Source organism: Microchirus variegatus, assembly GCF_963457635.1.
Source record: "Microchirus variegatus genome assembly, chromosome: 10".
Classification (NCBI taxonomy): Eukaryota; Metazoa; Chordata; class Actinopteri; order Pleuronectiformes; family Soleidae; genus Microchirus; species Microchirus variegatus.
The window spans coordinates 40,001-53,077 of NC_139811.1; the positions used below are offsets into that span (position 1 = coordinate 40,001).

At 41.4% G+C, this 13,077-nt stretch overlaps 1 protein-coding gene across 1 annotated transcript in view; it reads right to left on the reverse strand.

The window, feature by feature from the left end:
* cdc27 (cell division cycle 27) overlaps positions 1-12,749 on the reverse strand; it is a 27,822-nt gene extending 15,073 nt beyond the window's left edge. Inside the window, exons 1-9 of the mRNA XM_083895946.1 lie at positions 12,615-12,749; positions 9,336-9,411; positions 6,107-6,254; positions 4,923-5,048; positions 4,731-4,828; positions 2,220-2,365; positions 814-1,034; positions 252-351; positions 65-174 (exon numbers count right to left, since the gene is read on the reverse strand). Of these exons, the coding sequence (XP_083752072.1) occupies positions 65-174; positions 252-351; positions 814-1,034; positions 2,220-2,365; positions 4,731-4,828; positions 4,923-5,048; positions 6,107-6,254; positions 9,336-9,411; positions 12,615-12,641 (1,052 nt within the window). The 5' untranslated portion in view covers positions 12,642-12,749. The remainder of the gene's footprint in view (positions 1-64; positions 175-251; positions 352-813; positions 1,035-2,219; positions 2,366-4,730; positions 4,829-4,922; positions 5,049-6,106; positions 6,255-9,335; positions 9,412-12,614) is intronic.
* Positions 12,750-13,077: the final 328 nt, after the last annotated feature.

Here is a 13,077-nt window from a genome sequence, read left to right on the forward strand (position 1 = left end):
GGCACAGACAGGTGGTCAAACACACACACACAACTGAGGCTCTGTGATTGGTCAGTGCAGTTACCTGGTGTGAGGCACAGAGCTCTGTGATTGGTTGAAGGGAATGGGAAGAACATCTCTGCTGTTTCCACTCTGACTAAAGACAGATTTGGACTGACTGATCCTGGAGACAGACTGTGAGACAGATGGACAAGTGAGGACCAGTGAGACACAAAGATGGAGACAAGTATGGGGGACGTGGCTTCCTGTACCTTCTTGCTCGGTGCTGTGGTCTGTGTTTCCATGGTAGTTGAGAAGTTCTGCAGATATGTGGGGTCTCCAGGGCTAGGCTCCAAGGGCAGGATTCCAAAACTGCACGCACACATACACGCACACGCGCACGCACGCACGCACACACACACACACACACACACACACACGCACACACACGCACACACACGCACAGTTAGAATTCTCAATGAGGTGAGTTTGAGACAGAAGCGAGTTCACAGGTTTAAACACTTCCCTCTACAGTTCAGATCCTGAATCACAGTAATTCTGATATCAGAATGAAACATTTTATAGAAAAAAATATAAAGAGTGAACTGAAAGGACTTCGTAAGTTAATATTAAATGATAAACACTTTCATTATAGAATCATTTACAATCATGTCTGGACTCATGTTGTTGTGATGACGGTTTATACAATAAATGTTATGACACGCAAAGACTTCTGGGATATGGTTGCCCGAGGACACTCGTCACGTGACAGGTGAGACTCACTCGTCACGTGACAGGTGAGACTCACTCGTCCACATCCTCAGAAAAGCTCACCTGGGTGTTAGTGGACTCAGGGCAGCAGGTCCTCCCAATAAACTCCTCCCACTTTTGGGTTTATTTTGTTTAGCCAATAGCGAGCCAGCTGATGCCATGGAAACAGTGTTTCCCAGAAGAGAGCCAGTCTCCGGGGAGATAAGGGAGGAGTCAATGTAGGAAACTGACAAATCAGACGTCAACTTTCCATTAGAAGATTCTAAATTCAAACGATTTAACTCCTGGAAACATAAAGAGGACTCAGATTAACACACACACACACAGAAACAGTTATCTTTCATGCGTAAGCCTAATCTCAGGATTATGGAAGTAAATCCGTGCCATCTGAGTTTGAATTCGTATTTCTAACACTGAATTTTTTTGCATCGAAATTAGACTTTGAATTTTAAAAACCATCAAATTTCAAGCACTGTTTTTTTTGCCATTGATTTTTTTTCAACGTTGAAATAAATTCAATGTAAAATAATTCAATGTCTCAAAAAATTCACTTGCAAAAATTCAGTCGCAAAACATTCACTTGCAAAAACGTCAGTTAATATCCGGGTCACCAGAGAGAAGCAATCGATCCCTGTCTCAATTCATCCAAGTATAATTTAAGTATCTCGAAGCAGAGTCAAGTGGCCTCCCTTCTAAATATGGTCGTCCTAATTAAAGTCCAGTAACTTTTAGCTGTTTAAAACATCATCTTTTTGCTACTGGTTTGTAATATCCTCATTTTTCTGTGCTGTTTGTGATGACAGGGTCGTCAGCATGATGACATTTTGCAGTCAGCCAGACGCTTATTGCATTTAATCAGTTTGTCTGATACACAACAAGGAGCAGCCAGTGGTGGCGCCGCAAATCAAGTTATGAGGTTTAGTATTAAACTGTAATTCATGTATGCATGTATGGCCAATGGAGCGTACGTTGATTGGTGTTGGATGAATTGAGACAGGGATCGATTGCTTCTCTCTGGTGACCCGGATATTAACTGACGTTTTAGCAGTGAATTTTTTGAGACTGAATTTTTGCAACTGAATTTTTTGAGACATTGAATTTTTTTACACTGAATTTATTTAAACGTTGAAAAAAAATCTGTGCCTGAAATTTGGTTTTTAAATTCAAAGTCTAATTTCAATGCAAAAAAAATCATTGTTAGAAATTCGAATTCAAACTCAGATGGCACAGATTTACTTTCAAACAGGATCATTGTTTTTATGTCATAAGAACTCATTTAATGTTTTCATTCACATTTTGATCATCTACATTTGGACTGAACTAATGAGTCGTCAGATTAAACTCAGATTATGAAGATTAGCTCATGAATTTACTGATACTGAGGAGGCACCACGTAAAATCCTTAAATCCTTTGATCAATATGCATTAACAATGAGATTGTGACAGTTCTAATGTTAGTTTTCATGTACCAGTGTGTCCTGCGGCGTCTCCATTAGGGCTGTGTCCAAACGATGGGAGGGGTTCTGGGCGGGGCTGACAGATGGAGGGGGCGGGGCCATAGACAGGTTCTGTGGGGATGACAACCTGAAAACCTGGTCTGGATCTGGTTTGTCTCCTGGAAACAGACAGAACACGATCACATGACGACGACATGATGACAACATGACGACGACATGATCACATGATCACATGATGACAACATGACGACGACATGATCACATGATGACAACATGACGACGACATGACGACGACATGATCACATGACGACATGATGACAACATGATCACATGATGACAACATGATAACATGATCACATGGCGAGGACATGATAACATGATCACATGGCGAGGACATGATCACATGATGACAACATGACGAGGACATGATCACATGACGAGGACATGATCACATGACGAGGACATGATCACATGATGACAACATGACGACGACATGATCACATGACGACGACATGATCACATGACGACGACATGATGACGACGAAATGATGACATGACAACATGACGACGACATGATCACATGACGACGACATGATTACAACATGATCACATGACGACGACATGATGACGACGAAATGATGACATGACAACATGGCGACGACATGATCACATGACGACGACATGATTACAACATGATCACATCATGATGACAACATGACGACGACATGATCACATGACGAGGACATGATCACATGACGACGACATGATCACATGACGACGACATGATGACAACATGACGACGACATGATCACATGATGACAACATGAAGACAACATGATCACATGATGACAACATGATCACATGGCGAGGACATGATCACATGACGGCGACATGACAACGACATGATCACATGATGACGACATGATCACATGATGACGACATGATCACATGATGACAACATGATGACAACATGATCGCATGGCAACATGATGACAACATGATCACATGATGACAACATGATCACATGGCGAGGACATGACGACAACATGACAACGACATGATCACATGATGACGACATGATCACATGATGACAACATGATCTAGGGCTGGGCGATAATTCGATAATAAGCTCGGGACATATTATTCGATATGAAAAGGTAAGCGCAACAACAACAGTATCAGAGTCTGTCGGCCGCCGTCGGACACGCCCTCTTCCCATAGCAGTGCCGCTAAAGTTCCAACCAGAGAGAGAACGGGAAAGAAGTTGAAGAAATGAGGACAAAATGAGCGAAGACAGCGAAATTAATGGCGAACACAGCGAAGAGATTGTTGAAAAGAAAGGCAACACGAAGTCAACCGTGTGGACGTGGTTTGGATACTGCAAACGCGACCATGAGCAGGCGAACCCGGTATGTAAATATGCCGGCGGTTGGTAGCTTGCGGGCTCAAGCTAGCACGATGTCTGCCGTTAGCATCGCTAGCGGGAGCGGCGCTGTGAAACAATAATCTATCCAGTCGTGCTTTGCAGCCATTGCCCCGTATGAAAAACTATCAAAACGGAGCAAAAATATAACGAACGCTATTAGTTATTGCTTCGCTAAAGACCCCAGGTACGAGCTCCATGGTAGAAAATACTTTTCTCAGACGGCACTGCCACAGCTTTATGATGAATGCCGTTGTAAGCTAAAAAGAAAAAACTATAATTGGGTAAATGATAGAATAACTGACTGGTTTACTGCATATTGTGCAATTTTGGCTCAGATTTCGTTCTACTTTTAAAATATATCTAGAGATCTACTTTAAACTTTCAGGTAGCATTTGTGCCAGGGCCATGTTTACTGTTTTTGTACTGGAAATGTTCACTAGTAATTTATATACAATGTTTCAATAAGTAAAAGCTTGTATTATTGTGTAAAGGGAGATGACTCATGTTAACATTACATTATTAAACTTTATTATAAAGTTTCAGTGAATCTCTTATTTCTTCAAGCTTCAGGATGTCCCTCACACTGGCTGCATCTGAAAAACTACATATCGTGATAAGAATCGAGATCGATCAATATAGAAAAACATATCGTGATAACATTTTTTTCCATATCGCCCAGCCCTAACATGATCACATGATGACAACATGATCACATGACGACAACATGATCACATGACGACAACATGATCACATGATCACATGATGACAACATGATCACATGATGACAACATGATCACATGACGACAACATGATCACATGACAACATGATCACATGACAACATGATCACATGATGACAACATGATCACATGATGACAACATGATCACATGACAACATGATCACATGACAACGACATGATCACAACATGATAACATGATGACATGATGACAACATGATCACATGACGACAACATGATCACATGCAACATGATCACATGGCGAGGACATGACGACGACATGATCACATGACGACATCATGACAACAACATGATCACATGACGACATGATGTTGTGATGATGGTGTTTGTGGTTTCATTACCTAGGTGACAGAGATTTTGGAAAGGCGACCAGAGGAACGGGTTGAGGGTTGAACTTCTCTGATAACACTCTGCACCTTTAGCAACACGATCTGTCTTACTGCTCAGAGAGAGAGAGAGAGACGGGAGACATCAATAACAGACAGACAGACAGACAGGTGAGGAGACAACCATGTCCACTTGTTCCATATTACCAGTAAATGTGTCCCAGTAAGGACAACGTGAAAGACGCAGAGTCTCCAAACTCAGTGATGATGTCATCCTGACTCTTCTGTTTGTTCAGCACTCCACCAATCAGAACCTGTTCTCCTTCAGCGAGCCTGAGAGACAGACAGGTGAGAGGCAGACAGACAGGTGAGAGGCAGGCAGACAGGTGAGAGGCAGGCAGACAGGGGAGAGGCAGGCAGACAGGTGAGAGGCAGGCAGACAGACAGGTGAGAGGCAGACAGACAGACGAGAGGCAGACAGACAGACAGGTGAGAGGCAGACAGACAGACAGGGGAGAGGCAGTCAGACAGGGGAGAGGCAGGCAGACAGGTGAGAGGCAGGCAGACAGACAGGTGAGAGGCAGACAGGTGAGAGGCAGGCAGACAGGTGAGAGGCAGACAGACGGTATAGTTTGAGGTATAGTTTGAGGTATAGTTTAGCGTATAGTTTGACATATAGTTTGACGTATAGTTTGACGTATAGTTTAGCTTATAGTTTGAGGTGTGTTGACGTATAGTTTAGCCTATAGTTTGAGGTGTGTTGACGTATAGTTTAGCGCATAGTTTGAGGTGTGTTGGCATATAGTTTAGCGTATAGTTTGAGGTGTGTTGGCATATAGTTTAGCGTATAGTTTGAGGTGTGTTGACGTATAGTTTAGCGTATAGTTTGAGGTGTGTTGGCGTATAGTTAAGCGTATAGTTTGAGGTGTGTTGACGTATAGTTTAGCATATAGTTTGAGGTGTGTTGGCGTATAGTTTAGCGTATAGTTTGAGGTGTGTTGGCGTATAGTTAAGCGTATAGTTTGAGGTGTGTTGACGTATAGTTTAGCATATAGTTTGAGGTGTGTTGGCGTATAGTTTAGCGTATAGTTTGAGGTGTGTTGACGTATAGTTTAGCGTATAGTTTGAGGTGTGTTGGCGTATAGTTTAGCGTATAGTTTGAGGTGTGTTGACGTATAGTTTAGCGTATAGTTTGAGGTGTGTTGGCGTATAGTTTAGCGTATAGTTTGAGATGTGTTGACGTATAGTTTAGCGTATAGTTTGAGGTGTGTTGGCGTATAGTTTAGCGTATAGCTTGAGGTGTGTTGACGTATAGTTTAGCGTATAGTTTGAGGTGTGTTGGCGTATAGTTTGACGTATAGTTTGACGTATAGTTTGACGTGTGTTCTTACTTGCTCAGTTCCACGCAGCACTTGGCCAAAAGGAATCGAACCTGCGGTGTGGAGCAGCTGTGCGCCTTCAGTAGTCGATAAGCTTTGTAAGGCTTCCCTGAGCGGTAGTAGCACGTAGCCAACAGGTAGAGGGCGTCCTCTGACCTCACTGACAGACAGAACAAACATCATTAGACACTACAGAGGCTTAGTGAAAACAATATCAAGTCAAAATGCATCTGAAAATGGGTCAATGACAAATAAAGCTTCTAAAAAAAATTTTTTTTTAAGTATTTTCAAAATGGATGTAATGCATATTTTTGAGTCCAGAACAATGTGCTTGAACATTTCTCATATATGGTTTAACCATTCTAACTGTTTTAACTAATTTTTTAACAGTATCTTTACTTCACAACAAAAAAAATGTCAGGTTGCACAATCAACTATTTATAAAAAAATATATACATTCCTAATATTTATTTTAAAATTAATTATTTGGCAACTATACCTTAAGGTGTCTACACTAGATAAACATTATTATTTTTATCATTGTGGGTTTTCTTTACAATAATGTAAGATTTTTGGTCTCTGAAGGTCAGGTTTTAAGCATCCTTAACATCTAATTTTACATTTAAAAACAGGAAAATAATCACACAAATACACAAATTCATATATTCAGTATAATAACTACACACATTACATTTATAAACCATTTGGTCACTTTGACGTATCATTTATTTTCATTTAAAAATAGTAACATGTGTTTTAGACATCAGTTAAACCTAACCCTAACCCACCACATTAGTTATGACATGAAATATGCTAAAAATAGTAACATGTGTTTTAGACATCAGTTAAACCTAACCCATCAAAAACAATTCACATAACATTACATCTTTATCATGAGGATTGAGTACAGTCGCAATGAAGTGCAGGGGATCTGGGTAGATGTTAATAAAACGTGGTGACAGACTCTTAAAGAGCAGAGCTCACTTTTCATTGTTTTCACTCCATGTTCTCAATCTTTGTGTAGAAGACACTTTAGCACTGCAATTAATGTAATAACAGATGCATCAGATGAGCTGATGTCTTTAGTTAACTGCTCAAAGAGAGAGAATGTTCTCTACTGTGAAGTCAATGTCGCAGGGAGTTCATAATCTGCTCCGTATGCAGCCAAGTTTCGCTTTAGCGCAAAGAGACGTTCCAGCATTTAATATGTGCTATTCCACAGTGAACTCGCTGTGTTTAGGCCTTTTGAATTATCAGTGCATCCCTAAATATAACATCTTTATTGACGAATTGAAGAACAATGTAACCGTAATAATGACATATTTGATGGTGTGACTTGAGTTTCAGTCAGCACATGGACAAGGGAGAGCTCGCCGATTACATGGGGGCGCAGCGGCCTTGATCCCCGGTTTAGAAAAATTTGTGGTATTTAAATTTTTTTATTTAAAATTTAAAATAAACAACAACAACTCTTAGCCTGGTGGAAGTAAACCCTGGCAGCCCACCAGGCTTTTAATGCACTGGGGGAAACCCTGTAATAATAATAATAATAACTGTTGTAAAACTTTCCAGCAGGTGAAACTATATGTGCTAGATGTTATGACTAAGTAATCAAAGCACAGTTATCAGCTGGATCATTGTTAATACTTAACCTGTGTCATGCTAATGTTGATAGTGATAGTGGCATCTAAAATGTACAAATTATCATGCAAAATGATTTAAAGTGTGTAATATCTTTCCATTCAAAACTAATAAACATTCTAGAAGTGTCATGGATAACCTTAGAGCAGGGATGTCAAACTCAAATACAGAGTGGGCCAAAATTTAAAACTGAACAAAGCCGCGGGCCAAGGTTGAACAAATTAACCTTTTAATAGGGACCCAAACAAGTTTTGCATTGAATATTGAACAAGCAAGGCTTATATAACTTTATAGTGACATGCAAAATCGAGTTTCAAATAATAATAATAATAATTTAAAAATATCAATGGCATATCAAATAAAATTTAAATAAAAAATTGAATGCCTCTTTTCTATTTGCAGCCTTCTGAGGTAAATATCAACATTAACTTTTTCCACAAGCTAATACATTTGAAAATACCGCTATACTGACCATCAAAGTCGCCAAATCGCCGGCTAAACTCAGCGCGATTGCCGCTGTATAATACCGGTGGGCCAGCTCTAATGTTAATTTGATATTGCCTCAAGGGCCAAATGAAATTACACGGCGGGCCAAATTTGGCCCGCGGGCCAGAGTTTGACACCCATGCCTTAGAGCTTTGAATAGAATTATATAGTCACATTCCTTGCAGTTGTGCCACCTGATTAACAGTTGTGCCACCTGACGATTGCAACTAAACTCAAATTAAAAAGCTTCTGTTTGGATGAAGCATTATTTTCTACCCTTGTCATGAAGTTCACACATAACACTTTTTTAACAAACAAAGAGTTTTATGATAAAAATCATTTTTTTCTAGTTTTACATTGGTTTACATTGGTTGTACCACACTGACATGGAAAATGTACCAACCTACATATAGTTGAAAGTAGTTATCTGTATCAGTATTTGACAGAGATCTACAAACCTTTTAGCATAGTCCCAAGGTTCTCTGGGGTTCCTCTGGCTGATGCAACATTCAGTTTACAGCTAATGTCTCTTGACTTCAAAATAAAGTCCAATCTTTATGGTACCACCCTGATATTTAGGAAAGGTAAATTTCTGGACAAAAGTTTTGCAGTTATTTTAGCAGCTTTAAAACTATTGATATTAGGGAAAAAACATTATTCAAAAGACTTCAAACATAAAATTATGTCCGAGTATTTTATTTTGAGTTTATCATTATTAAAATAACATTTTTAATAGTTTTCTTAGTCTGCTCACTTGCTCGGACAACTGCATCACCTGGTAGCTTAGGGCTTTGAGAAGTCAAAACATAAAAATAATAAACTTATTTGAATTTACTGAAAAATTTATGAAAATTAACAGGTTTTATAGAATAAAGTGATAGATGTCATGAAAAGATTAAATGGTTTTTTTTAGATAGTGGACTTGGACACAAAAATATGCACGTCATGTCATTGACCCATATACATTTTTTTTAGATTAAATATTGTCCTGAGCCACACACACACACACACACACACACACACACACACACACACACACACACACACACACACACACACACACACACACACACACACACACACACACACACACACACACACACACACACGTTACCTTCAGCGTAGAGTCTCTCTGCGAGAAAAACAGCGTCCAGGTAGGCGTAGTGGTTCAGAGCCTGCCACACTGCAGCCTGTAGATCAATACATAATCAATCACTTTGATGATGACAGATCAATAGATCAGAGCAGCTGAATCACCTCAGACTAACTCCCATGATGCACTGTTCTCTACGTTTATTCATCAAAACACTGAAGTCATCATTATAAAGAAGATAATAAACAGACAAAAGAAGGCGTCCTCTCCTCGTCCTATTGACTGATGTTAACTCATCTACATATTCTAACTAGTGACTGATGTCAACTCGTCTACATATTCTAACTAGTGACTGATGTCAACTCGTCTACATATTCTAACTAGTGACTGATGTCAACTCGTCTACATATTCTAACTAGTGACTGATGTCAACTCGTCTACATATTCTAACTAGTGACTGATGTCAACTCGTCTACATATTCTAACTAGTGACTGATGTTAACTCGTCTACATATTCTAACTAGTGACTGATGTCAACTCGTCTACATATTCTAACTAGTGACTGATGTCAACTCGTCTACATATTCTAACTAGTGACTGATGTCAACTCGTCTACATATTCTAACTAGTGACTGATGTCAACTCGTCTACATATTCTAACTAGTCCTTCTAGAACTTGACGTACAGACAGATGGAGTAGATGACTGGTTGCTATAGTTACTCCTGAGCATGTGTGGTGCAGCAGTGAAAAGGTTCCCCCTCCAACAGTGTTTTGCTGTGTTGTTTTTTAAATACTGGTCTTGCAGTAAATACAAACATGTGCAGAAACTCTGGCTCAGGTGTAAACATCACTGCAAACCAAGTCTCACAAATGAATTCTGGTCCACGCCTGATCAGCTTTTGATAAATGAAGCAACTGAAAATGATGGGAATTTAAAAAGCAGGATTAGAATAGTAGTGTTAGTGTTAGTGTTAGTCTGATAACTGAAGACATTTAAATAAGAGGAAAGTGAATGACTTTAGAATAAAATGTGACTATTTGTTTAGCATGTTCATTTATGGTGTGTAACCCTAAATGTTCAGTTGGTCTGGATCCTGCAGTTAGGTTTAAATGTACTGAAGCGTTAGCGTAGCTTTGTGTCATCACAGGGACACAGAGGACACTGTCCATCACAGGGACACTGTCCATCACAGGGACGCACTCAAAGAGGACACTGGGGGACACTGTCCATCACAGGGACACAGAGGACACTGTCCATCACAGGGACGCACTCAAAGAGAACAATGGGGGACACAGAGGACACTGTCCATCACAGGGACACTGAGGACACTGTCCATCACAGGGACACAGAGGACACTGTCCATCACAGGGACGCACTCAAAGAGGACACTGGGGGACACTGTCCATCACAGGGACACAGAGGACACTGTCCATCACAGGGACGCACTCAAAGAGGACACTGGGGGACACAGAGGACACTGTCCATCACAGGGACACTGAGGACACTGTCCATCACAGGGACACAGAGGACACTGTCCATCACAGGGACGCACTCAAAGAGGACACTGGGAGACACTGTCCATCACAGGGACACAGAGGACACTGTCCATCACAGGGACGCACTCAAAGAGGACACTGGGGGACACTGTCCATCACAGAGACACTGAGGACACTGTCCATCACAGGGACACAGAGGACACTGTCCATCACAGGGACGCACTCAAAGAGGACACTGGGGGACACTGTCCATCACAGAGACACTGAGGACACTGTCCATCACAGGGACACAGAGGACACTGTCCATCACAGGGACACAGAGGACACTGTCCATCACAGGGACACAGAGGAGACTGTCCATCACAGGGACGCACTCAAAGAGGACAATGGGGGACACAGAGGACACTGTCCATCACAGGGACACTGAGGACACTGTCCATCACAGGGACACAGAGGACACTGTCCATCACAGGGACGCACTCAAAGAGGACACTGGGGGACACTGTCCATCACAGGGACGCATTCAAAGAGGACAATGGGGGACACAGAGGACACTGTCCATCACAGGGACACTGTTCATCACAGGGACACTGAGGACACTGTCCATCACAGGGACACAGAGGACACTGTCCATCACAGGGACACAGAGGACACTGTCCATCACAGGGACACAGAGACAGTCACACTCACACACCTAATGGTCAATTTAGAATCCTCTTTGGGGAAACCCCGTGTTGCGTGACGTCACTGCATCACTGTTTACTTCTGGCCTGCATGTGACGTCATACTACCGTCCAAACAGTGTGAAAAATAAAGCGGCCTGGTATGGGCAACATGGCAGCCAATCAGCTGATGTCTTACCGTGTAGCGAACCGGCTGCTGCCTGACATTTGCTAACGTTAGCAACAAGAAGCTAACTAGCTGCGGTGGGTTTAATGATGTCGTTGAAGCGGATGACGCTCGTTATTTTGACTAAGATTCATGAACGAGCTTCACTATGATTCATGAACGAGCTTCATGACTGAATATGAGGAAAGTGAAGCCGCAAAAACTCACACAGACTTAGCTTTACTGTTAGCATCTTAGCATTAGCAGCGTTCACGACACAAACGGAATGCTCGCTTTTGTGCTGCTTCTCAACTAAAGTCGTCGTTTCTGATCCAAGTCGAAAATAACTCACGTAAAGTCATGTCATAAACTTAGAGCACTCACGTTTTATTACAGATTAAAACACACAAACTTTAACTGTTAGCACTGATCGTGTCCTCCACCAACACTCTGGCTTCAAGCAGAACCAGAGGTGTTTATGTTTAACATATATATATATATATATATATATATATATATATTTATTTAAACACGGCTTCGTTGTTGATTCTAAGCCGAAGTGATGAGCAGCAGAACACCGTCCCACCGGACCCACAACAGCTGTTCTGACCCGTTTCTTTTTAAAGCTACACCGACAGAAACGTCAACTTCAATGAATTCTGGTATGAACTGAAACCAAGCGGACACGAGCGAACCAACAAGCCCGGTGTTCACGTCACGACAGATTAGTCATCCGTGAACTCATCGTTTCTTTAACAACAATAAAAGCTAAAGCTCAGCTAAACCTGAGCTAAACCTGAGCTAAACCTGAGCTAAAGCTAAGCAGCGGCTGCGTCGGCTTCAGGCCTGCGGCGGGCGACGCTCTCACCCCGCGGACTGGATGAGCCACTGTGGCCGGGCCGGAGAAGCCAGCCTCGGCTTGTTCAACATTGAGCTCCGTGCTCATGACACCGGGCTGAAGCGTGTGTTTGTACCTGGACAGGTTCCTGCAGCACCGTCATTCCGCTGAGAGACGCCGTCTGTCGCTTCCTGTCGTCAGTTTCCTTCTTTTCTCTCCGCTCTTTCTTCACTTGTGTCTCCAACAGGAGCCGCAGCCGAAGATTTGAACACACCGACCGTTAACAGCCGAACTTAGCCGAACATTACCGAGGATGGGCCGAGCCCGAGAGAAACGAGCCTCAACGAAAAGAGGCGCCCCCTGGTGTTTGTTGTTAGAAAAAACAAACTGAATAATGTATAAAAAAAATAAAAGATAATTTAAATATGTATGTTCATTATTGAAACAAAACAACAACATATACTAAAGAGGAAATGATAATAAAACCTTTTTTATTCAAATAAATTAAAGATGAAATGTTGATAATTCACTTAAATAGGTAAAGAGGGCATATTAATAATGTTGATACTTATTTTAATTAATAAATACACAAGTGAACT